General features: G+C 38.1%; 1 protein-coding gene across 1 annotated transcript; it reads left to right on the top strand.

The window, feature by feature from the left end:
• The first annotated feature begins 2,241 nt into the window (after nucleotides 1-2,241).
• RAD21 (RAD21 cohesin complex component) lies at nucleotides 2,242-26,579 on the top strand. The gene is made up of 14 exons (XM_032222792.1): nucleotides 2,242-2,416; nucleotides 9,097-9,263; nucleotides 10,651-10,780; nucleotides 11,185-11,284; nucleotides 11,807-11,913; nucleotides 13,585-13,785; nucleotides 14,667-14,792; nucleotides 16,018-16,140; nucleotides 18,039-18,262; nucleotides 18,939-19,083; nucleotides 19,286-19,437; nucleotides 20,503-20,652; nucleotides 23,706-23,789; nucleotides 24,763-26,579. Exons 2-14 carry the CDS (start codon nucleotides 9,120-9,122, stop codon nucleotides 24,952-24,954), a joined length of 1,878 nt encoding a protein of 625 aa, XP_032078683.1. The 5' UTR covers nucleotides 2,242-2,416; nucleotides 9,097-9,119; the 3' UTR covers nucleotides 24,955-26,579.
• The last annotated feature ends 871 nt before the right edge of the window (nucleotides 26,580-27,450 follow it).

Genomic DNA, 27,450 nt, shown 5'->3' with positions numbered 1-27,450 from the left:
AAGCCTGTGCCAGTGACAACAGAGCTCAGAAGGGATGCATGTGCCCCTCCCGAACTCCGCTTTCACTGGCAGAGGGTTGCAAGAGGCCGTCGCAGCCGGAAATGGAGTTTGGTAGCCCATTTTCACTGGCAGAGCGCTCGGACTGCCACAGGAGCCCCCCCCATGAGTGGCGTTGATCTGGCCACGCCCATCCTGGCCCTCTTAAGTAAAACAGAACCCTGATGTGGCCCTCAATGAAATTGAGTTGATGGCCCTGGAGTACAGGATCGCTGGGAGAAAAAACAGCAGGCATGATTTGTAATCTTCCCTGCTGGCTTCTACATTGACTTGGCATATAGGAAGCCATGAGAAATGACAATCACATGACGCTGAGATGCTACAACGGTGAGTCAGTTGCCAAGTGCCCAGATCACAATCACATGACCATGGGTTCTGTTACAGCCAGAACTTTGAGGTCTGATAAATGTCATTTGTTCAGTGCAACTTCAAACTGTTACTGAATGAGTGGTTATTAATCAAGGACTACCTCTGTGTGTGTGAACATACACAAAAGTATATCCACATCCCTGACTAGAACACCTCTAATAATACCAAAAACATTTTTATACATTCCTTTATAAACACACTGAACAAGTAATGGCAAACAATACTAAATATTCCCTTTAATTTCTCCTATGCTTTACTTTGTAGATATATTACATTTAGCAATCAAACTTATACTCAAACATTCTATACCGTGTTTCCCTGAAAATAAGACCTCCCCGGATAATAAACTCAAACAGGTTTTTGAGTGCATGCGCTAAAATAAGCCCTCCCTGAAAATATTGCAACATAGCAGAAGCCATGAGGTGACCCCCACTCGCCGCCTCCTGGACCTCAAAAATAATAAGACCTCCCCGAAAATAAGACCAAATGGTTATTTTCGGGGTCAAAAGAAAGTAAGACCCTGTCTTATTTTCAGGGGACAGAAATTAAAGCTGAGTCATTATCCGTCATTCCACCAAGCATCCTTTATTCATTTTATTAACATAACTCCAGCATTTCTGCAACATTCTTCCAGTACTTGAATTTTATTCCGAGTACTCTTCCATATTCTTATTTTTATGCCCATATTTTATACATCAAATTTAGAGGCAAGCTATTATAGAATTTATTCCTTGTGTTCCAAATGTTACTAGGAAACTTGTGATTATTATACTATCTTTGTTTCTCTTCGTAATGTTTAGATTTTCATAAGGTCAGATTTATTTGTTTTGGATCTCATGTCCTTAGACAATGGCTAGCAAAACAAAAATATTAAAATTAATTGTAATCTATTGTAAGATGTATTCTCATTAGGATGTTGAGTGCTTGTGGATCAATAAAGATTTGCAATCAGAATCAGTTGGCAATCAAAATGCTTATGAAATTAAGTTTGGTACTGAAATTAAGGAACTGGAAAAAACACCTCTGTACAACCCTGACGTGATGATTGAAAATCTCCTTTAAACTTTATGGCGATGTCTATCCTAAATTAGCCTCGATTCAGAAAGAAAAAAACAGAGAATGAAGCAACCAACCGGGAAAAACAGCCCAAACACCTCACAATAGGAATTAATATCATTCATCATAAGCACTTAATTATTTACTTTAGCTGCGGATTTCGCAGTTGAAGTTTAAGAAATAACAAAAGCCTCAACTTTTTAAATCCATTGAAATCCTGTGCAAATATGTCTGACAATAATTTCATTCAACTTGTGCAGTTGCTTTGTTAGCCTCCTGCCAACCTGCACGCCCCGTAAGGAAATATTTGCTTAATGCAAGATATTTTTCTAATGCAAAATCCCGTGTTCCTTTTCTTGTTTCCAAGGAACACTGAACAAAGTAACAGCCAAAAAATATCCTATATTTGCGAATATCCAGCAATCTTCCCCCGCCCCCGGGCAAGCAGTTAGAAACATTGCAGGAGTTTCTATTCTCGCCCGCTCGCGTGCCGCTTTATGATAACGATGGTCCCTCCCATGACTGACGGCCCCTGCTCCATATCCTCAGCCAATACGATGCCGAAACCATCTTCTCTTCCGTCCCATTGGCCAGGATCGATCCTGCGACCGCTGCGTGCCGCCTTCGCCTGGTGCGTGGCTTCTCCTCCCCTCCCTTCTTTGAGCCAGGAGAACGTGGACGCCCTGAAGTCGGCGCAGGCGCACCGCGGCCCATCTGTCTCCTCTTCCTTTTTTTTTTTTAAACGGTAAACATCCTGCCGAATTTTGAACGGCTGGTTTGGGCGGCAGGAAGAGGAGCGGCCGCCATCTTGTTTGTTTGAGTGGCTCAGAAGGCAAAAGGGGGGTGGGGGAATCCGCGGGCGGGCGGTAGCGGCCTCGGCGGTTCTCCGAGGCGCTTGGAGCCCGGTTCCTCAGGCAGCCACGCAGGACTCGAGGTGAGAGCAGGAAGGCCGAAGGGTGGGTGCTGGGTGGTGGGGAAGAGAGCGGGGGGAGGCTTCCGTAGCAGCCGGAGCGAGACTAGGCCGCAACCTGGATCTAATTGTCCCCCCCCCCCCCCGGGCTCCCGCTCACTGCGAAAAGGCTGAGGGAAGAACCATTCGTTAACGACTTTTGACCGGAGTTGGGACGGAGGTCCCCCGCTTTGGAAGCCGGCCTTTTCCTTGCTCTCTGATGGTTTTTTTAAGCCTCTCGGTTCCGGGATTTTGCCTGGCCGTTGCTCCTTTCGGGAATAACAACGTGTAACATGTTCATACTGGTGTGATGGGTTTCTTAATATGATTTATTGAGTTGGGGATATTTCTTCTTCTTTTGGTCTTCCTTGTGAGTTGTATTGTGTTGGGGGGGGGTGCACTGAGGGAGCTCAACCAACCTCATTGTACACGTTGTGCACGGACAATAAAGAATTATCATCATCATCATCAAAAGGCTGCCCTATCCTTAAGCTTTAACTCTTCCTCAGAAGTGAAGTGGAATGAAACAACCCCCTCTCTCCAAAAAAAAGAGAATTTGTGAAATAGGCCTGTATGTTTTGAAACGTTTCTCCCAGTTATTCTTTTTGCCCCAGGAAATTCATTGTTTTCCCGCGACGGCAGGCTTCAAAAAAAAAAAAAAAAAAAAAAGCGAGAGTCTGGGGGGAATCCCGTGCGCGATGAAGGAGCCTTTCCCAGCTCGTGCTGCTGTTGTCAGTTATTGCCATGTGTGAATGATCCCTCGGGATGGTGCGGAAAAGCTCTCCAGTTGTGTCTCAAGGTTGCAAGACGAAATTGAGCTGGGGGAGTGGGTGGGTTATTTTCCCTTGTTTCAGTTAGGCGACTTTATTCCCCTTGTAAAAAAAAAAGATTGACTCGTGGTTTGAGGGAGGTAGAGCATTCTTTTTTTTCCCCAAATACTTTTTACAAATTTCTTCATTTTACATCACAATTTCAATCTTTACAACGATCCTGTATCAGTATATCTCATGTACATACAAGTTATTTACATTATTCTTCCTTTCCTTTTGTGTACATATTTTATACAATATGCCATTATTATAGTTACGTCACTCATAATTTACTTTTACATTCTTAATCTTTACAGGTAGAGCATTCAAAGGAGGGCTAAGACTCCTTTGACTTTGGTTTGGGGTGCTGCTCTGGAAATTGTAATACTGGGGCCTGGCTCAGTAGCCTATAAAACTGAGCCTTGAAGCCCAGTTTCTTAAGGCATGGGTTTGTGTGGAGAGAGAAACTGTCAGAGATAGCCTCCGGGTGTAGTGGAGTCATATCAAGTTGTTCTTGTGTCACTTTGCGTTCGGAAAAGTTGAGCCCTCGCTCCATGATTTTGTAGAGACAAAAGACGCTAGGGATAAAAATGGTATAAGTAGACTTGAAAAGGACAAATTTTACAAGGAGTTTAATGACTGAGGAAGTATAAAATGAAAGGTACCAACTGCTGCAGTGGAGACAGGCATTTAACAAGACAGTTATGGCCCTAGAGAAAGGCCTCTTTATTGTCTTTGCCAAATAAAAAAATGTGTGCATGTTTTGGTTTAGAGAACAGGATGATTCCCCCAAATTCTTAAGAGACATTTAATGAGCCAATATGATACAGTGATTAAGGTGGTGGATTTGCACTGGGGAAACCAAAGTTCAACTTCATCCATAGCCCCTAGTTTCTGTTTAGTCGCATCCCCTGGCAAGGTGACTGCTTTTAGAGATGAAAAAAGAGTTGAGTCCTGTTTACTGGCTTGAGTTTCTGCAGGGAAGGCAAATTACAAATAAGTGAAGTGAAGTATTCTTAAATATAACCTATCTGCTTAAGCCTTTGCAGTCATTTGGTTTGTAGGAATATAGTTATAGAGGTGGATCTTTAGCACAAGTGTAGAGCAAATGCTGTATGCATTCTAGTCAATAGTCTAGCTGCAGTAGTCTATATCCATTATAGTGTCCAGACTATTTCCAAGGGTATCTCAATCGAATGCATAAATTGCAGCAGATAAGCTGGCTAGGAACCTGCTTTGACTTCTACACTGTTCAAAAGTTGGTACTAGTACTAACAAAATTATCTATGACTATGTCTTCAAGGAAGAAGGGTTCATGATCACCCTTCAAGGAAGAAGAAGCGTTCACGAACACCCTTCAAGGAAGAAAGGTCCACAAACTAGAGAGGTGAACCCCACTTTTACAATGTAGGAGGAAAAATAATTGATAACTTGATTGACAAACCTCTTACTCTAAAGGTAGCAAATAATGAAATTATAAACACTTACCAGTTAGGCTGAATCTTACATACATTGTATATTATCTGGGGACTTCTGAGCCCAGTATTACACATAGTATTCCAAAGAAAATTAATTTGGTCAGCATTCATGAATTTCTTTAAAGAACCTCTTGGGTTTCAGCATATATTAATTGTGGAGAGAATAATTAAAGAAATTCAGGCAACTGTTTGACTATATGTAGGCAGGCTCACCTTTCTTTTCTGTGTATGTATTGTACCTTATGTAGAGGAATGCAAGCAGAATAAATAATTAGAAGCCATTCTTTTAAGAAACAATTTCTTTGCCCAGTGAAACACGGTGCTCTATTGCTTTATTTCTGCCAACAAATTCAGAAATACTCCAGGGATTAATTCCATTTTAGTATCTTGTTGGAATTATAAAGGTACATCCAATGTTCATGAATACTATCCATGTATAAGTGAAAACCTTTTTCAGGTAACAAAGGCTAAATTCTATCAGTTCATACTTCTGTGGAATCAGTATATGAGATGCTGTAAAAACCACAATGGTGTCTTACCAAAAACTAGGGGTTTTCATGTGTACTATCAATTGCCAAACCTGTAAGACATTGGCCTAACTTGTTGCCATCTTACTAGGATTCATTGCCAATTTAAACTTTGTATAGGTAAGTCCTCAACTTACAACAGTTCATTTAATGACTGTTCAAAGTTACAACATCATTGAAAAAAGTGACTTATGACCATTTTTCATACTTACGGCTGTTGCAGCTGTTAACATGATCAAAATTCAGATACTTGGCAACCAACTTGCATTTATGATGTGCAGTGTCCAGATGATCTCTCTTTGCAAGCTTCTGATAAGCAAAGTGAATCGGGAAACCATTTTCACTTACCAACCGTGTTACTAATTTACCATCTACAATGGTTCTATTAACAACTGTGGCAAGAAAAGTTGTAAAATAGAGCAAAACCCATCTAATAAATGTTTCATTTAGCAAAAGACATTTTGGACTCAATTGTGGTCATAAGTTGACTACCTGTCTTTCCTTATTCCATAACAGATAAGCAGATGTGAGTGACATCCCCCCTCTCTTTCATGATTCCATCTGTTGGTTTCAGATAGATACTAACTAGTACTGAAGTCAGGATAGTACCTTTGGGTAACTATCAGAATGACTAGAAGAGCAATTTGCAATTTTTTAAATATTCTTTGGAAGATACTTGCAAATAGGAGAAGACCACAGTGCTGTCCCAAATGTTTAGAAATATTTACAAGAAAAATGGTTTAAAAATGGTTTATCATTGAACTGTTGCTATTTAAACTATTAGGAAGAAAATGGATTAGAATTTCTTAGTGCTTTGCAAATTTTTCAAAACAGTCTCTGAGGTCTGAAAACCTTTCTGTAACAGCTAATATTCCTTAATAGCTAATCTGAGGATGATTTGAAGGAGCTCTGTTAAGTATTGAAGGAGCTCTGTTAAGTATAGATATTTGCAGATGCAGTGGAGGTAGTAATGTAAGTTCTCTGCTGCTTTCACTGCTTATGCAGAGAGCGTGATTTTGTACTGTAACATGCACATCTCCAGCTTTGCTGATATTTTTATACCCATCATCTGATCTGATTCACTACTTAAATATTTTTGGAAAGCCAGGAGAGAGACCCCTTAGAAATGAATGTTTTTTTCTTTTCATGCTTCACAATTCTAAACTCACCTAGTTTACCTGTTGAAAATTCTCAGTTCAGAACTCATCAAATTCTTTTTCAACACTATGCTACTATTACTGTGAAATCACACAGTGATTTCACAATTTTCATCAGTAAATTGTCTCATATCCAGAATACCTGTTCCATCCTCTGAGCAGACCAGCATATTTCTGCTGTTAATCAGACAGTTTCTAATTGAAATAGTCTCATAACCCAAAGCCTAAGCATAAATTATTAAAATCACCCAGAACAATTGTATTCAAATCTTATACTGAGAGTAGACAAGGCAATTGTCTGTTCTATTGTCCCAATGAAGTAATGCTAATTTAGCATTTTAAAAAATACAAATATTGTCAGTAGGGCATCTAACACATATGAGTCAGTTCTGTGCTCAACTATTTTAACCATTTTGGAAATATTTTTTACTTAAAAGAGTTATGTTTAAAACAATTTCAAAATGATCAAAGACCTATAGCATGATCACAAAACAACGATTCTGAGATGTGAGATATCATTACTGGACACCATTGAGTGAGCTTGGTGCTTTAAGAGCCGAGCAATGCCCATAAGACCTTCCTTAAGCTCCCATGGAAACGGAATAATAATCATAATAAATGTTAATCCTGTATTAAACAGTTAATACCATTTTGATTTGTTAATATTAAGATGGTAGAAATAATACACAGAATCCAATGAGAAGGTGATTATTTATGGGAGATTGATGAGCAAGAAAGTAGGATTAAAAAAAGATAATTGGATAAAGTCAAACAAGAAAGAAACCCTAAAAGAATTTGGTGGCGTATGCGCTATAATACTTCAGAGGGAATGGGAAAAGAATGATCGTGGCATTGGCCATGATGGATGAATGGAATCAGTCACTGAAGGTCCAAACTGAGTGGCAATGTAGTTCCATTTCAGTCTCATATTTGGTAAGAAGTATAGTGTGAAGTTGAACGGAAGTGGCACTAAAGAGATTGTCTGTCAGTTTCATGTCTTAGAAGCCAGAATGGGGGAGAGAGAATTTCTGGAGAGGTGCAGCAAAGTAGAAAGTGCAATGATGTGAAATGAATATACTATGTAACCCTAACACAGGTGGGGCACATGTTGCAAGTACACTTTAGATCTGTTTTTTGCCTTGAAGCAGATAAGAGACAGTCAGGGACATTTTAATCAGTCTCCTCTCTTCCTGGTATGAAATTGACCTGTGCCAACAATCTTCCCAGGGAAGATGCACCAATTAATTGATGGATCGTCTAGTGCTCATAGATTTGGAGGAATAGTTCCATCAGATTCCTAGTCTACCTTTGAAATATTGAGGGACAAATATACCAGATAGGATTGCTTTCAATCCCAAGTGGATTTTTAGTGTATTGAAAGATGAATCAGGAAGAAGAGATGGCTATACCAATGCTGGCAGAAGATGAGTGAGAAGATGATAAGACATGGCTATAAATTCAGATTCAGTTAGGAGATGTGGACATTCTGATATGGTATTTGAAGATTGTTAGAGGATAAGTGGGGAGAAACAAGCATAGAAACAAGGTGAAGTGGCTGTTCTTTGAGAAACAAAACCAATCTTGTTTCTCAATAGGATTATGTTTCTTCACAAAGAACAGATCTGCAGTTTAGGATATCTCTGACTTATGGCTTTTTTCTAGAAGAGCAGGTGGAAAACATTCATAGGAAGGGACACAATAATGGTAGTCACATCCTTGTTGGACAATCAATTGGACAATTATAATTTATAGTACATATAGCTGACCTTGAAGGCCATTTGGAATCTTCACCTTGAGGTTAATGAAGCTGCTGTTCTGCTTATGAGTTGGACCTGTTAGTCACATTCTGCATCTCTTTCTAAATTCAAAATATAATGTCTTCTAAAATTATCCAGATTAGTATGCTCATGTGGAGTGAGCATATTATTTTTAGTGATTCCCTTTGCATGGTCAGAGTGGCTCTCTTAATATATTCTAAGGATTTTGAGGGATAAAAGGGGTCCTGAAGCCTTTGGATCCAGACTTGGTGGCTTCTATTCCCCTTGTCAGTGGCTGGCAGCCTAGTTGAGAAGGATATGGCTAAGTGTGGATGAGTATATGTGTGTGTGATAAATACGTTGTAACCCAGTAAAGGTTTGCTGTTATTTTAGATTAATTGGGTCTCCATGTGTTCTAAAGAACAGGTTGTACCTCAGTGTTCACTTGAAAATGATTTGAGTGTGGCTGTTTGCAAGGGCTGTGGGTGGATGACCATAAGCCAAACCTGAGCATGCATTTAATACCTACCTATATTATGTATAGGTATGGGACGTGGTGGCTAAGACACAACTTGTCAATCAGAAAGATTGGTGGTTTGAATCCTTAGTGCCGCTTAACGCAGTGAGCTCCTGTTACTTGTCTCAGCTTCTGCCAGCGTAGCAGTTCAAAAGCTAGGAACCACCTTTGGTGGGAAGGTAACAGTGCTCTGTGCGCCTTCGGCGTTTAGTCATGCCGGCCACCTGATGACCTAGACGTCTTCGGATAGCGCTGGCTCTTTGGCTTTGAAACAGAGATGATCACCGCCCCACTAGAGTCAAGAACGACTAGCACACATTTGCGGGGAACCTTTACCTTTATATTATGTATACACTATTTTACTGGAATTACTGTGTATCTCTGTGACATTATGTTTAACACATCTTTTTTTTCCTACAGGTCCTGCATAGAGTGTCGGCACAATGTTTTATGCTCACTTTGTCCTGAGCAAACGAGGGCCGCTAGCTAAAATATGGCTGGCGGCCCATTGGGATAAAAAACTAACCAAAGCACATGTGTTTGAATGCAATTTGGAAAGTAGCGTAGAGAGCATCATCTCACCTAAGGTATTATTTTTATGATTATATTTTGTGGTATATGAAAAATTGGTATAAAAGCAGAGATTTATCCAAATGGGGCATTACTGAATTATTTTGTTAGTATTATCAATATATAAATCCAGGGTTTAGTTTGGTATTGTAAACAAATGGCTATATCTGAGTGTTTGGACTAAGATATGAATGAGAGAGCTTATTCCTGTTTATCTCCTTCCTACATTGAGAAATTGCATTGCACCTACAATGAGTACCATTTAGTTACCGTGGTTAGTTGTTTTGTTTTCCCATGCAGAATTTAACAAACATACTTAAAGCAGGACACTGGAACTTGTTTTGCTTTTCATTTTTTTTTATCATTGCTTTTTTTTAATAAAAAAGTTGGTTTTATATTTAGACTCTGAGAATAAAGCTCCATATTGTATCACATATGGTGTTAACAATTTGCACTAAATAAAGCATGTTCTAGAATAGTAGAAACTGACTTCTTTAATAGTAGTTATTATGTCATCTTACTATTTTCTGAAGTCTTCAGTAAATGATTGGGCTGATTATATAAAGTTTGTACTTTTAGACTACACTAAAATTAATAAGCAAGAAAAAGAGACACCCATCTTCCCTCCCCACCACCCACATAAAGTTTTCTTAACTTTTTATTTGATGCAGTTTTGTTTAACTTTATTTTTCTGTGAAGCAGATTACCAGTATTGATTTATTTGCATGGGTTAAAAGTTTCTGAAACAACCAGTAAATTTGCATAAGTATTATATAAAAATGCTTGCCAAAGTTCACCAAAAACATGGTCAGTACAGTCTCTGTGCTATGACCAGGCTTGAATCTTGACTGAAAATCATCCTGGGGTATATACTACTATGGTGGTTTTAAACTGTATGCTGCCCAGAGTCAATGATATATTTAAATGATTTAAAGAGATGGGAAGCTCTTTAAATATTTAAATATATTTATATTTAGAAAGCTGGTTTACCATAGTGGTTAAGGTGCTGACCTAGCAACCAAGAGAGAGTTCTAGGTGTCCCTTGGATGACTGTGGGCTGGTCCCTGTCTCTCCCAGGTGTTTTTTGTGGGCAGAATAGGCAGGAATATTAGCAATACTGGCCTCTTTGAATTGTATATGAAAAAGAAAGACAAAATAATATTGATAGACTAAGATAACTAAGATAACATTTCAAATGACCATAAATCATTTAATTTTTAAGTCATTTCATAGGTTTGATAGTACAATATGTTTGACATTGCAAAGTGCTCCTTATTTGATAAACTGAATGGCAATAAAATAAATTATGTGTTTTAATTTAAAACTTTAAATAGGATGTGAGCGTTTAAGGAATTGCCTTTCTATTTGTTTCTTAATTACAATTAATTATAAATGATTTTCCAGGTGAAGATGGCACTTCGAACTTCAGGACACCTTTTATTGGGAGTTGTTAGAATCTATCACAGGAAAGCTAAATACCTCCTTGCAGATTGTAATGAGGCATTCATTAAGATTAAGATGGCTTTCCGTCCAGGTATTTGATGCATATTTGTTTTTATCTAGATGTTACTAGTTCATGAACAGTACAATTTACTTTAGAATACAATCTTTTAAATATAATAGAATATGTACCATGTGTTTTTCCCCTAGATTATTCTGACTGTTATAATGACTTGTAGTATTATTGGATTTAACTGGGCCTTGACAATTATTTTGGAATACTTGTGCTTCCATGATTTCTTTGAATCCAGGTTAATATTGCCATGTAAAGTCAGGGTGTTCCATTTGTAATCTTTAAAATCAGTTTTATTACCAAGAACAGTCTGTGTATAATGACTGAATCCTATTCTACTTTGTTGAATAGTTTATTGTCTGCGAAAACATGTCAAGATATTTTCTTTAAAAATGTCACCTTAAGAGCGTATAATTTTTTTTTAGGTGTGGTTGATTTGCCTGAGGAAAATAGAGAAGCTGCTTACAACGCTATCACTTTGCCTGAAGAATTTCATGATTTTGATCAACCATTGCCAGATTTAGAGTAAGCACTTGTTTTCTGATTGTTGTTTTCTGATTGTAAGATAATTATTGAGATATTTGTAGATTACTTATATCCCTATTATTGCTGTATTGGAGGAGAAAACAAACAGGGAAGGAATTTCCATTCTACTGGTTATAAAAAAGGTTGTTTCTACTCTTTTGAAAGATCTGATGTAATAATACACCTGTATGATAAATAACATTTTGAGTTTTGTAATCTCTGTGGATTTTAAAATATTAAGCAGTATTGAGTTGAGTTGAGTTTATTTGATTTCTATGCCGCCCAATCCCGAAGGACTCCGGGTGGCTTACAGAATAAAAATAAATTAAAAAGAAAAAGACTTAAAAACAATAGGACACACGAAGTTAAAAAGAAAGACAACAAAACACCCAATCAGAAGGCCTGCCGGAAAAGTATTACTTGTTTCATTGATTTACTAAAGTGACTTTATTTAACTGAAGATTAATATCTGGTTGTCTTCTAGAATAGTTTCTAATTAAAAAACTTTATGTCTTTTGAAAGTGATATCGATGTGGCTCAACAATTCAGTTTGAACCAAAGCAGAGTGGAAGAAATTACAATGCGAGAAGAAGTGGGAAACATCAGCATACTTCAGGAAAATGACTTTGGTAAAGCATGCATGTTTTAAATAGGATTTATGCTTAGTTTCTTGAATTTTCACAAAATCAGTTGATATAAATGTTATGATGTATAGGTAATCCTTGACTTATGATCAGTCATTTAGTGATTGGCCAGAGTTACACAGACTTTTCTGAGGGGTATCTAAACCTGAATTTGAAGTTCTAATGATTAGGGGAGATTGTTGCACGTTCATATACCCTACTTTGAGTGCTTAACTGGGCCACATTTACGGCCATTTGCAGCGCCCCACTTCACGTGATCAAATTTACTTCCAGTTTTCTACAAAACTGGTTGATAGTGAACCATGGGTTTGCTTAATGATTGCAGTGGTTGCTTTACAACCTTCACAGAAAAGCTATAAAAGCTTTATGACCAGGCTTCATTATGCTCTTAATGCAAAGACTAGCTGTACAAATAAATATAATACCCTGGTATTTTAATAAATCATAAATAACCATAGCTTTTTTTTTCTCCTTGGGTTTGAGGAATGCTTACAGAGTGCTGAGGATCTTGAACAATTAAACTTCACAGTGAAAGTTCATTTAATGGCCCATTTCTGGGAGCATCATTGGTTATTCCTGAATGTCCATTAAATACAAAAAAATAACATTGCAACAATTTATGACCTTTGAGTAATGACATTATGCATATGAGGCAAAATATGCCATTAGCATAAATATACTTCAATTGTGTAATGGTGGTGTTATGCAAATATGTAAATCAATATGAATGGATTTGCATATTTATACCTTATGTAAATAGTGTTAAACATATTTGTCATAAAGTTAAGATAAAACTGCCTTGCAAACTTTAAGACAGACAGACAGAGAGACAATTTCACACGCTGGGGAATGCCCAAATGAAAATTTACTCCCATCAGATTTGAAGTCTGCTACGTAGTGATCTATTAAGTTGAAGTGTTTATTCCAGCAGAAACTGCATACTGTATTCATTTGATCAATTTGTTTGTATATCTTTACAGTCAATGTAATTATATGAAAGTAATATATTAAAACATTCATTCTCTATTTTTAATTGAAAATTTCCCAAAGCAAGAACATATAATAAAAATCAGTGGTCAGGGTCTTGTTAATGTGTTTAATGATCCGTCTCTTGTTTTTAAAACAATACATAAATATAGTGGCTCACCAAGCATGGACAATTTTCATTATTCCGCATCTGTTTTAAGGAATTAATAGTCAATGAGCTTATTGCAGAACCTCTGCAGTAAAGTTTAATCAGAATCTAAAGTGATAAATTCACAATGTTAATCTTTTGTATGTAAACAAAAACTTGCACATCTTCCAAATATGCATATACATTCTAATGGCAATAACAGTGTTCTGATGATTGCACATTTGAAGTAGTTAGCTATTATTTCATAAGCATGGGTTGGAGAAAAAATTCAGTGTCAAGGAATATGAATAATTTATATATTGTATAAGACTACTACATTAGTGAAACTGGAATAAAGAATATGAAACATGAGTAATAACAAAATGAACTGAAGAAGATAGTATCTTAAGGATTGAATGTTGCAATTCATAAAAATACTCTTTGCACAAATTAAAAATTAGAGCAACATAATGTTGCAGTTAAAAATAATATAGAACAGGTAATTGAAGATCCCTGTCTCTTTTTTCCCATTAATTTTAAAGGAGACTTTGGCATGGATGATCGTGAAATGATGAGAGAAGGTAGTGCTTTTCCAGATGACATGCTGGTAAGCTCTAGTACTTCAAACCTTCTGCTGGAGCCAGAGCAGAGCACCAGTCATCTTAATGAAAAATCTAATCACTTGGAATATGAAGACCAGTACAAGGATGATTTTGGAGAAGGAAATGATGGTGGAATCCTGGGTATGTAATCAATTTGTATCTTGCCATAAAGTACCACTTCCAAGGTCATGGTTAATTTGAACCATTGTTAAGCAAACAGATATAGGTTGATATTAGTCATTGACTAACTACAATAACGGCTGTGAATTTAGTAAAAAAAGTTTAAAGATGTAGGTTTATTTTTCTCATGGGGCAACATAGCTTTTTAAAATATATATCCATAAAGGGAACTATGGCAAGTGGGGCTATTGGAACTGTTGTCATAAGTTGACGTATTAGACAGTGTTACTTAGCGATGGAGTTCGCAGTCCCAATTACCATTAGTAAGTGAGAACTATCTGTAAGGAGGAGGACTTTTTATGTTTCCCCTGATCTTCCCAGGTCTCCATATAAGATTGGCAGGGATATGCTCTTATACAGCCATTTAAACTTCTTTCAATATTAATTTCTCATAACAGAACACCTACTCATCAATGTAAATGTTTATATGTTTATATGTAAATGTTTCTTTATTTCATTGGGGAAAAATCATGCTCTTTGATATGTATTCATTCTTCTGCAATGAATATGAACGAAAATATTTTTGATTAAATAACATCTTTCAAATAAATAGACCCTTTTTCACACAGAACCATCAAGGGAGAAATCACACTTCCACCAAACCTAATAGGACAAGCCTACTATGTATAAATAGGCGGCAAACTCCACACACCTTTGCTCTGATGTTATCTAGTTGCGTAATATAATGTCTACAAATAAGCTCAGAGAGCACCAAGAAGTTCATGGTTGTAGATAGTCTGTTGAAAAAGTACTGTCTTTTAATGCTGTTGTAGCAAGGACAGTCTTATATTTTGGTATAAGATTTATGCTTCTAGCCTTACCTTCTTGATTTGTTATTTCAGTTGACAAACTTCTCAGCAACACTGAAGAAGGAATATTTGATGACCCACCTGCGCTTTCAGAAGTGGGAGTAATGTTGCCGGAGCAACCTCCCCATGATGATTTGGATGATGATGATAATGCCTCAAGTGAATATTTAAACAGTTGTATTTCATTTTCGAAAGTGCTCTGTCAACGATAGCATTTCATGGATGGAATGGCATGGTTGACAGACTAACATTTTCTATATCATTAATATTGTGCCAGTAATTGTTAAGGGACTATCTTATGGGCAAGACATAATCAAGACAGCAATTAAAAGTTGGTACTTTCAGAGTCAGGGATTAGCTTTACTCTTTTTTTTCCTCATCCTACCTGTTTTTTATGATCAATATTTCATCAGTGGAAAATGGTGCTTGCCAGTTGCTCACCTTTCCTTGGTCACCATCTTAGCCCCAGTTATAGTTCATCCTATTATCGCCCATCCCCTGCACATTGTGAGAACATTTTAGTATGGTGAAGGATGTGGCATCAGAATAGAAATGGTTGGGAGATTTCATCCATTTTCCTTATAATTAAATCTTCCCATATACTGTATGTAGAGATAGGACCAGTAGCCCATTATGAATCAAAGGAAGAAAATATTGAAGCAATCAGGAATACTTGCATATATTAAAAAGGAGCAGTTTTTACAAGTCCCAAAGAAAAATGTACAAATTCAATTTGAATTGTGTACTATGGAATAATAAATGAGTAAAAAACATCAGACTGTAAGGAATAACTAAAAAATGAGGATACAGTGTGTAGTTGTATAGAAAAGTTAACCTGTTACCGCCTGGATTGGTTAGGTTCTGGTTCATATTAATATGTTAGGATAAAAATGCCTATAGAGAGCCTTGGAAAAAACAAATGTAATTGACTCTAGGTATTTATGTAGCCACTCCTAACCTTTATCAAAAGGGGGTGGGGGTGGAACCATTGAAGCAAGCCAATGACAAATAAGCATTCTCTCAGCTGGCACAGAATGAGGCAATAGCCTTTAGACTTCTATACAGCTTCACAGCCCTGTCTAAGCTGTTTATAGCATCAGCATATTGTCCACAGCAATTGGTCCTCATTTTATCGACTTTGGAAGGATGGGAGGCTGAGTCAACCTTGAACCTAGAGAGATTCGAACTGTCAAATTGCAGACAGTCAGCAGAAGTAGCCTGCAGTACTGCATTCTAACCTTTGTGCCAACATAGCTCATGTTATCCAGGAAGGACCCAGAGAGGGACTCTAGCCCATGGAAGATAATTTTGGAGGCTTTGACTTGTATTTTATATTGTGGCTCCAAAATGCTTTCAAAAACTTACTTCATTCTCTAATTCACAGTGGGAGGACCAGATAGCCCAGACTCTGCAGATCCAGTGGAACCCTTGCCAACCATGACTGATCAGACAACACTGGTTCCAAATGAAGAAGAAGCATTTGCTTTAGAGCCCATTGATATCACTGGTAAATTTTAATTTTTTTCTATGTGGTATGCATACTATTGTCACTGCTATTGCCTTTTGTTTTCACTACAGGAAAATCTTAAGCTTCTCAATAGAGATGGGGATAGCATCCATATACGGGTTGACCTTGTCCGTCTTCTGATTGAACTGAGTCTGATTAAAGCTAATTAAGACACACCCCTTGTTGCTAGCCTTACCCAGCTTTTCGACTCAGTCCACTTCAAGGATGGTTGTGTCATCACATATCTCCTGAGGAAATTGACAATTTGACTGGTTTGAAGAATTATTTGTCTTGCATTTATTACTTGTGTCAGGACTAGAACTGTCAGCTGTCAGCCAGGGCTGGAGCGAGAGGCCTGGACCCATAGCTCGCTCTTTGGGCCATCTGCTTGCCCCAGAATCTCTGACAGGGCGGGAGAGAACGCAGCGCTCTTTAGAGGTTGCCACGTAGTGGGCGGCTTTCCTCACCACACGCTGGTGTTGGTTCTGTGGCTGCTGGACCTTATCGATCTGTGCGAGAGAGAGAGAGAGAGAGGTGCGGCTGCACTGCCGCACCGTTTCAAAGCAGCTGGCCGACCTAGAGAATCGCGCCTGTTAATCGCTGCTGCACGGCTTCAAAGCCAGCCGGTTGGTCTCCTGAGGGAGCAGAGCTGCACAGCTGCAGCGCTGGTCTTCTGACTTTGCTTGGTCAGCCTCGTCGGCAGCGCTATCTGAGGCTTTGGAGAGGCGAACCAGGACAGCAAGATTGTGTTGAGAGGGAGGTGAGCGCATGAAGTGACCAAGGCCTCTCCATGCTGTGCTTAGCCCCAGAGACTGTCAATGAGTTGTGGGCCACTAGAGTCAGTTGAAGGGGGTGCAAGCCGCCATTTTGTCTCAGTTAAAAAGGGCACAAAACCGCCATTTTGTCTGGCAAGTGACTGTTCTAAAATGGCGGACGCAACAGCTAATCTTCCTAGCGCTGAGGGGACTTTGACCCAGGGGCTCTTAATTACGGTAGAGGCCTCCACCTCCCGGGCTGGGGCAGATCCCAAGGGGCACAAGACCTCTGACAAGAACAATACCCAGCCTAAAGGGAAAAAGCCCTCAAGATCAGCCTCACGTTCTGACAAGGGCAATGATCAAACACCTGAGTGCCAAAGCTCCAAGAAAACACCTCGTAGGCACTCCTCTTCATCCTCAAATGGGGGTGATCAGGTGTCATAGGCCAGTAGCAATAAATCTGTCCACGCCTCTCCTGTTAGGTTGGAAGAAACCCTGGTGCTTTCAGCTCTCTGTTTCCAATAAATACATCGGGCCTTTGGGGGTCAAGTCCTGATCTGCAGGGGCCTCTCTTGCATGATGTTCAGTTTGGAACCGCAGACCTGTGGAGGCCACGTTTACCCCGACAGCTGCGGGGCTCCATCCAGATCTGCCTGGGCCTTCCCTGACAGTGCCCAATATACAGGAAATCATAGCCAAAATAGTCAAGAAACAAGTACGTGTGGCTAGCTGATCTTCCGGTTTCCGGTGCTCTGGTGCGTGTGCACGCATGTTCTGGTTTGGGCACTCAGTGCTGAAAAGGTTCGCCATCACTAACTATAAGCATCTACTCTCATTCCCAAGGATGTAGTTCTAGATTTTTTATATATAATTTTAGTAAGAAAAAATAAATTGAAAAACAGTTTGAGCATGTAGTTTTTTACTGGATTCACTGAAGCTTCTAACAAATATCTCATGTTACCAGAATTGTGGCAGTATATTCTTTTCTGAATATTATAACACAATCATTCTTAAGTAAAAATATTTTAAACAGATTTTGAAAGTGTTCCTTGTAAAATAAACTAAAATAATACTGTAATTTAATTATCAATAGGCACATTGTTGTAATATCCAGTGTCTAATACATTTTCTCCTAAATAGTTAAAGAAACCAAAGCAAAGAGGAAGAGAAAGCTGATTGTAGACAGTGTGAAAGAATTGGACAGCAAGACCATCAGAGCCCAATTAAGTGATTATTCTGACATTGTCACCACACTGGATTTGGCACCTCCTACTAAGAAATTAATGATGTGGAAAGAGACTGGAGGTGTTGAAAAACTTTTCTCTCTTCCTGCTCAACCTCTTTGGAATAACAGGCTGCTGAAGGTGAGTTGAACTAAATTTTGGAAAAATTATGATGAATAGTTATTGCAAATCTTAAACCATCCTTTACCAGTTCAGTCACCTAAGATATGTCAAAACAGCAACTCCTAGAACTCCCCCAAGAATATAAGAAGGTTTGGACTGCATCAGTTTAGGACAGGCTGTCAGAAACTATTACATTTTCTAATAAATTGTGCAAATGAGGCATTGTCCTTCACATGTATAGAATGTGAAATGTCTTTGGACTGTTACCAGTTTAGATGAAAGAAAGAGGTAAGCAATATATACAACAAAATATAAAGGGATAGAAATGAAAAATCCATAAATTAATGAAAACACAGAATAAAATTAATTAGACTGAACTATACTCAAACTAGGTTGAAGGCTGAAATGTTCTCCTAAGTGTCAGTTGGGTGCTTCCTGGAAAGCCATACCAAAAGACTAGCACAGCTAATAAAAAGCTATTCCAAACCTCAGTGCTCCTAAGGTCCCTAAAGTGCGGCATCTTTAATCAATTTATAGTAATTAACTTCATAGTTGGTACATATGAGCCTACTATACTATCTATTTTGGTATGTAGATAGACACAGTCTGATGCTAGACTAACCTTGAACTGTCTGAACTAGATAATGAAGCAGTGTCAACTAAAAATATAATCTATTTTTTTTTTAATTTGAAGCTTTTTACTCGCTGTCTTACACCTCTTGTACCAGAAGATCTTAGAAAGAGGAGGAAAGGTGGGGAAGCTGATAATCTGGATGAGTTCCTTAAAGATTTTGAGAATCCAGAAGTACCTCGAGAAGAGCAACAACGCAATGTTATTGGTTTGTGTCTTTAATAGCTTGGTTTTTGACTGTTCAGTAAATGCGTTTAAAAAGCTGTGCAACTTAATGTGCAAAATGTATATTTGCTTCATGTGCATTACTACCTTCTGGGTTTAAAGAAGAATTTGTTATTTTGTAAAGAATAGAAAGGACTGTCAACATTGAGAAAAATACTAACTTGTCCATGTTTATTTTGCAATAGATGAACCCATTTTAGAAGAGCCGAGTCGCCTGCAGGAATCTATGATGGAAGGCAGTAGGACCAATTTAGATGAATCGGTCATGCCACCACCTCCACCTCAGACAGGTGTAAAGCGAAAGGCTGTACAATTGGAACCAGAACCTGTGCTCCCTGTGAGTAAAAGAATGTATTTTAAATATAGATACATTGCTGAACAAAAAAGTATAATGCAGCATACTAAAAAGCAGAGACTGCCAACAAAAGTGTGTATAGTGAAGGCTATGGTTTTCCCATTTGCAATGTATGGCTGTGAAAGTTGGACCATAAAAAAGGCTGAGCGCCAAAGAATTGAGGCCTTTGAACTATGGTGCTGGAGAAAACTCCTGCGAGTCCCTTAGACTGCAAGGCAATCAAACTGGTCAGTCCTGGAGGAGATCAACGCTGACTACTCTTTAGAAGGCCAGATCCTGAAGATGAAACTCAAAAACTTTCACTATCTAATGAGAAGGAAGGATTCACTGGAGAAGAGCCCAAAGCTGGGAACGATTGAGGGCAAAAGAAGAAGGGGACAGCAGAGAATGAGGTGGCTGGATGGAGTCACTGAAACAGTAGGTGTGAGCTTAAATGGACTCCAGAGGATGGTAGAGGACAGGAAGGCCTGGAGGAACGTTGTCCATGGGGTCATGATGGGTCGGACATGACTTCGCAACTGACAACAACAAAAGTATAATGCTTATCTCTGTAATGACTTCAAAGCAATACCAAATGTCATAAGGAAGTAACAGGTCTATTTGGGGTCATTTATCCAATTTCCAGTAGTGTAAATTTGCACAAGTAGATGACCTTTCAGCAATTTCACTGGTTATTGCTTATCCTTTCATTTATTAATATTCCCTATAAATGAAAAAAAAAACCATGATCACTTTATAGTGCCTTGTTCAGTGGTTCTAATTAAATATCGGGGTATATCAGTGGAGTTCTATTCTGTTTAATTTATTTTAAGTAAGTGCTGTCTTTGAACATGCTCTCCTTGGCAATATCAAATTTTCTTCCCCAATGAAATTGAACATTGGATGGGATGCAAGCAAAATTCTAGAACAGATTTTACTAAATGGATATATCTAGATATTAATATAAAAGAAATAGGTTATATGTAAGGATTTTGAAAAACGATGTTTTTAAATAAGATGTTACTAAGTCTGGTTTTAATCATTAAACTCGAATGTTTCTCTCATCAGCCTCAACCATTACAACAGATAGAAATGCCCCCAGTGGAATTGCCTCCAGAAGAACCTCAGAATATATGTCAGCTAATTCCAGAACTAGAGCTTTTGCCTGAAAAAGACAAAGAAAAAGAGAAGGAAAAGGAGGAGGAAGAGGAGGAGGAGGTAAGTATTGATCTATAGCAGTCAGTAATTTCTTAATAATACAATACAATACAATACAATAGCAGAGTTAGAAGGGACCTTGGAGGTCTTCTAGTCCAACCCCCTGCCTAGGCAGGAAACCTTCTACCATTTCAGACAAATGGCTATCCAACATCATCTTAAAAGACTTCCAGTGATGGGGCATTCATAACTTCTGGAGGCAAGCTGTTCCACTGATTAATTGTTCTAACTGTCAGGAAATTTCTCCTCAGTTCTAAGTTGCTTCTCTCCTTGATTAGTTTCCACCCATTGCTTCTTGTTCTACACTCGGGTGCTTTGGAGAATAGTTTGACTCCCTCTTCTTTGTGGCAACCCCTGAGATATCAGAACACTGCTATCATGTCTCCCCTCGTCCTTCTTTTCATTAAACTAGACATACCCAGTTCCTGCAACCGTTCTTCATGTGTTTTAATCTCCAGTCCCTTAATCATCTTTGTTGCTCTTCTTTGCACTCTTTCTAGAGTCTCCACATCTTTTCTACATTGTGGCGACCAAAACTGAATGCAGTATTTCAAGTGTGGCCTTACCAAGGCATTATAAAGTGGTATTAACACTTCACGTGATCTTGATTCTATCCCTCTGTTTATGTTGCCTAGAACTGTGTTGGCTTTTCTGGCAGCTGCTGCACACTGCTGGCTCATATTTAAGTGGTTGTCCACTAGGACTCCAAGATCCCTCTCACAGTTACTACTATTGAGCAAGATACCAACTATACTGTACCTGTGCATTTCGTTTTTCTTGCCTAAATGTAGAATCTTACTCTTTTCACCATTGAATTTCATTTTATTAGAAAGTGCCCAATGTTCAAGTTTGTCAAGATCCTTCTATATCTTAAGCCTATCTTCTGAAGTGTTGGCTATTCCTGCCAGCTTGGCGTCATCTTCAAATTTGATGAGTTCCCCATTTATTCCCTCATCCAAATCATTGATGAAGATGTTGAAGAGTACTGGGCCCAAAACAGAGTCTTGGGGTATTCCACTGCATACTTCCCTCCATGTTCCATTGAGGACTACACGCTGAGTGTGGTTGGTCAGCCAGTTACGAACCCATCTGGTGGTGGTGCTATCTAATCCACATTCTTCTACTTTATCTAGTAGTAGATTATGGTCTACCTTATTAAATACCTTACTGAAGTCCAAGTAAACTATATTGACGGCATTCCTCTGGTCCACTAATTTTGTCACTGTGTCAAAGAATGCAATAAGATTAGTCTGGCATGATCTGTTTTTGACAAACCCATGTTGGCTTTTGGCTATTACTTTGTTTGCCCCTAGGTGTTCGCTATTTCGTTGCTTGATTATGTTTTCCAGAATCTTTCCTGGTATTGAGGTCAGGTTGATAGGTTTGTAGTTTCCTGGATCTATTTTTTTCCTTTTTTGAAAATGGGAACCACATCAGCTCTTTTCCAGTCCTCTGGCAGTTCCCCGGTGCTATATCTCTGAAAGATATAGTTCAGTGGTTCTGAGATCTCGTCTGTCAGTTCCTTCAGAAACCTGGAGTATAATCCATCCGGTCCTGGTGATTTGAACTCATCTAGGGTAGACAGGTGCTCACTTACCATTTTCTTCCCTATTTCAACTTGTGTTCCTAATCTGATTTTTGTGGTGCTGTTTTTGATAGGTTGGACTGTTTTATCCCTTTGTGTAAAGACAGATGCAAAACATGAGTTAAATAGTTCTGCTTTCTCCCTGTTGCTTGTCACCTTGCTACTTTCTCCCAGCAATGGACCAATTGTTTCCTTATTTTTTTCTTGTTTTTAACATGTTGGAAAAAGCTTTTTTTGTTATTTCTTATTTTTGTGGCAAGCCTTTCTTCATTGTTAGCGTTCCTTACTTCATCTTTACCTGTTCGGGCTATTTGCTGATATTTTGCCTTAGTTATGTCCCCCTCTTTCCACTTTTTATACTTATCTTTTTTGCCTTTCAATTTTTCAGAGAGTTCTTTATGCAGCCATGCTGGTTTCTTTTTGGAGATGTTATTTTTCTTCTTCATTAGTATTGTGCTAGGTATTGTGCTAGTGACCTTATGGTTCAACTACTGCAGTGAACACTATGTGAGGCTGCCTTTGAGACCCACTAAGAAGCTTCAGAATGGTCCAGAATGTAGTAATGGATGGATGGAAGGGAGGAAGGAAGGAGACTGAGTCACTGTTGAATACTCTGCAATAATTCAGAGTTTCTACATACTTTTTGATTACAAAATATTGCACTAATTTATTTTTTCATTAGACTTTAAAATTTCATGAAAATGGTCTTGTACATTGATGTTATTTTTCCATATTGCTTTTGTAAATATACAAGATAATAACATTTCAAAATTTGTTCAACTGCATTTATAAGAAGTGTTTAAAATGTCATAGTTGTGGGCACTTCTCTGTAAATACCTTGTTAGCTAATATTTTTCTAATAGCCCTTTCTCTGTTTCTGTACTGTCATGGTGTTTTGTCCACCATGAAAGACTGATTTACATCTTTAAGTTTGCAGTTAAGTTCAGGAGTGTATTATCTGCTACTCATTAACCTAACCTATATCCAGGATTTCACAACTTTCTCCATTGGCTCTGTCTAAACAATTTGGTATTGACAACCTGTATCATTTTTCCTGAGCCTGGGCATATGGACTTCCAACACCCAGAAATCTAACCAAGGCACACTTATTTAGGAATTCTGGCAATTGATTTTTTAGTTGTCCAGGTGGTATCTAAGCTGGATAAAACTGATTTATATTAAATTCATAATTTTTGAATGAAAATGTGAAGATCTTGTAGTTGCAGTTACTAATTGCTGCTCTCACTCAATTTGGGAGTTTTATTTAAAAACCCTTCAGCTTCCCACAGTGGCCAGCCAATTATATATAATAAATAGGTTAGGTGGAGATAAGAACCACAAAGCTGCTACTTTTGTAGTGTCCTTATGTAGCTTCCTGGGGAATTTTTTTTTTTTAAGATTGAGCATTTTTTAGGATAAAAATTTAATTATATTCTCTGAGTCTGTTTTTCAATGCAATTCATTTCAGGAGGAAGATGGTACTGGAGGTGATCAGGATCAGGAGGAACGACGATGGAACAAGAGAACACAACAGATGCTCCATGGTCTTCAGGTATTCATTTTTGATAATATGCGAGTGATATTTTTGAACATAATTTGTCTGCCAATTAATTTATATTTTTCTTCTGTGGCTAACTAGATGCTTTCAGGCAGCCCACAAACAAAACACAGAGACATTAACCCTTACTAGGGTTCTGTTTTGCACACATGGAACTCTGGATATAGTTAGAAAAACTAGTCTGAAACCCTGAAGGACCAGTCCTGAGGCAGATACATCAATAATTAGACAAAAATTTTTTTAAAAAAACATTTCCTTATTTATCCCCTGAAGCAATTATTGTAGGAAATTTAATATGGAGAAGTAATCCCTAAATTGAGTCAGGAACACAAATCTCTCTGATTTTAGACATTTTAAAATCAGTCCATTCAGACTGCCCAGATACTTCGCAACAAAGATTGGCAGCTACTTCGATCCAGTGTGGAAAGATGTTTCAGGACCTTATGGGGAGATTTAGTATTGTGTTGGTATCTTCTTAAAAAGTCATGGCTGCACATCCTTACTCATTAAGGCTCCAGTGAGCACTTTCTTATATTTTTCTGTATTGAGGCTTGTGAATCCCTCTCACGTGGAAGTAGTATTGTTTATCCTAATTTGAGAGTTGTGTGTTTGGTTCTAGTATGTTTTTCTTAATTCAATAACGGCTTTCGCAATCTCTTAAATGTTGGATTATCTTCATCTCCTGAAGATCGAAGACAGGGGTGGCCAAATTTGGCAACTTTAAGACCTGTGGCCTTCCACTCACAGAATTCCCCAGCCATCTATGTTGATTGAGGAGTTGAAGTCGACAGGTCTTAAATAGCCAAGGTTGGACACCCCTGATCTAAGCTTTTCAGGCTGTAACTGGGTATAGGAGCTCTTCCAGTAATGAACATTTTATAAGTTCTCTTGTGGTTGCTTGGCATTAACAAACATTTAGATTGAGAGTCGGAAATTATAATGGTTAACTATTTTTTTGTATTTTCAGAGAGCCCTTGCCAAGACTGGAGCAAAATCTATCAGTTTGCTTGAGTTGTGTCGGAATACAAACCGCAAACAAGCAGCAGCAAAATTCTACAGTTTTTTGGTACTGAAAAAGCAACAAGCTATCGAGCTGACACAGGAAGAGCCATATAGTGATATCATTGCAACTCCTGGTCCCAGATTCCATATTATTTGAATGGTTGGCTTACTGTATAGTTAGCGTCATTAATGCTCACACATTTCCCCATGTGCAGGGCCCATAAGGGAAGAAATGTAGGTTTCATTGTCAATGTACAGTAATTCATTTTTTTCTGTCTGAGGAGGGGTTTCTATTATCTTTTACCACTTCTGCATTTCTAGTAACCTTTCTGCGCTGGATGACTTGAATTCCAATCGCAGAGATGAGAAAGTACTCAAGGATCTTCATGAAGAGTGTTTTTTTTAAACAAAAAATCCCAATTCAAAGCAGATTTGTGCAATAATGGTGCATCTTAACTATGACCAATGATTTTTTTCAATATCTTAATAAACCAGGATATTATTTTAATCAACTCCAGAAGACCCAATAGTGGCCAACTTTTTATTTCATGACTGATTTGCCAAATTGACCTAACATTCTGAGCTTTCTTCCCTGTATGAGTTATTTTTGCCTGCCCGCTGTTAGCATCAGTGTTGGTCATCTTCCTACTACAAAATGGTGCTTTTTGGAGCTGCCATGGTGAATGTCAGTGCCTAGTAGGCAGGAGTCCTTGCTGTGCCATGTTTTCTATAGAATAATTGAAGCAGCTCTAGGACTTAATTGCAAATGGGAACCCATAGAGAAAAAAACTGCTTTTTTAAGAAATTGGGGCTTGCTTCATGTGCAAAACATTTCTGGTAGTAGATGTTACGTTCCTTTTCAGAGTGATTCACCTCTGGCAACACATAGCTATGGGGCAGGGTAGTTTGATTAAGCTTTTCCTCATTTCAGATTAAACCTCTTCAAACGTTTACCTTTCTTAGCGGATTGTATGTACATGAAATGTCATACATGTAGATTATAAGTAATTTGGTTTTTGGAAGCTGATAACTAGGTGGGTCTCAAGAGTTTGAGCAAAATAAATTTGTATAAATTAACTAATAATTATGTGGGACAGCATTGGCCCTAAAAAGACAACAGGCTTCAGATGTATATTTTAGAAGCAGGTAAACTTGCATTTATTAAAAGTAATCTTGTTGTGTAATAAGTATTAATAGACCTGGCTACCTTTACAGCTTTTGTAATGGGGTGTTTTCCAATAATGGATACTGAATAGCTTTTCAAACAACCCCCAGTTTGGTTTTTTACTATTTTTTTTTAAATAAAGACTTTATTATTATTATTACTAGAATCAGGCCAAATCAGAAATCATGTGAATGTGGATGGATAGATGTTAACATTTCTTAGCAAAATTTTAAAAAAAATATTAAAGGTTCTGATTTTAAATGTTGGCACTTTGTGAAATGATTAAACGTTTGGGACTGAGATTCAGTATATGCCCAAGTGTAAAATTATGTGAATGTTTTAAAATTTGCGATGTTTTAATAACCCTTGAGACAAGATAATTGTATAAAATAGCTACTGCAACTTTATTTTTGACATGATGTGCCTGTACAACCATGATTTCCCCCCTTTGTACAAAGAAACATTGTAGATAACTTGAATGTTTGATTATAGAGAAGGTCATTAGTTTCTTGTTAAAGATTGTTAGTCCATTTTTGTTGCTTTTCAAGGTTAATATTCTTGAAAATAGTTGCTGTTATGTATAACTTTTCTAATAAAAATTGTGTTAAGCCATTATATAGTGCCAGTATCTCTAGTATTTGGCTATATTGTGAGAAGTAGTCTCCATATTAGCTAAGAACCAGTTAAAAGGGTTCTGAAAATCTAAGCTATCAAGGCGTATATGCTAGAAGCAACACAATACAACTAGACAAATGAACCTTAGCAGATGGAAAATTCAAGCAAAAGGTATCAGAAATGGGGAGCCTACATGTTTCCTGATGTTCCTAATCTACAGTTCCCTAAATCATGTTGACTGGGAATCATATGCAATGTAGCCCAAAAACTGGAAGTCCACAAATACTCCACTTCAGATTATAATGGAAATAGAACAAAGAATTTGCTTATACAAGGATAATAACCTATAAGTTAAATTAAGATTTACTAAACTACAGCCATGGTAAGAAATCAGAGATTTGAGGTACCGTATTTTTTGGAGTATAAGACACACCTTTTTCTCTCTAAAAAGAGGCTGAAAATCTGGGTGCGTCTTATACACCGAATACAGCATTTTTTTGCCTCCTGAAGCCCCACCCCTTCACCAAAATGGCCGTGCATCAGCCTTATGGAGGCTTTCAGGGAGCTGGGGGCTTGGGAGAGCAGAAATGAGCAAAAAAACCCAGCTTGTTTCCCCCCCAGCAGCACTCTATAAGCCTCCATAAGGCTATGCATGCAATTTTTTGACAAAAAAGGCCCGCTTTTGCAAAAAACGGGGCTGTTTTTTTGCTTGTTTTGGGGGCCCCCATCCCCAGGAGCACTCATCACCCCCCCCCCCCCCCCCAAGGCTATTCATGCCTCTTTCTTTGAAAAAAAAACAAGCCTGTTTTGGGGAGGTTTGCAGAATGCCTCTTCTCCCCTTTCGGAAAGCTGTTTAGTTTGATGAGAATTACA

The sequence above is a fragment of the Thamnophis elegans genome, chromosome 8 (assembly GCF_009769535.1).
Source record: "Thamnophis elegans isolate rThaEle1 chromosome 8, rThaEle1.pri, whole genome shotgun sequence".
Taxonomy (NCBI): Eukaryota; Metazoa; Chordata; class Lepidosauria; order Squamata; family Colubridae; genus Thamnophis; species Thamnophis elegans.
Note: the sequence above shows the minus strand (reverse complement) of the source record. Positions and strands in the feature narration are given on the sequence as shown.

What these genes read in the sequence shown, in the direction of transcription:
- RAD21 (XM_032222792.1), top strand. Translation starts at nt 9,120, where the DNA reads ATGTTTTATGCTCACTTTGTCCTGAGCAAACGAGGGCCGCTAGCTAAA. An exon ending in AGAGCCCATTGATATCACTG is followed by an intron (nt 16,141 to 18,038) that starts GTAAATTTTAAT and finishes TCTCCTAAATAG; the next exon opens with TTAAAGAAACCAAAGCAAAG. An exon ending in AGGAGGAAGAGGAGGAGGAG is followed by an intron (nt 20,653 to 23,705) that starts GTAAGTATTGAT and finishes AATTCATTTCAG; the next exon opens with GAGGAAGATGGTACTGGAGG.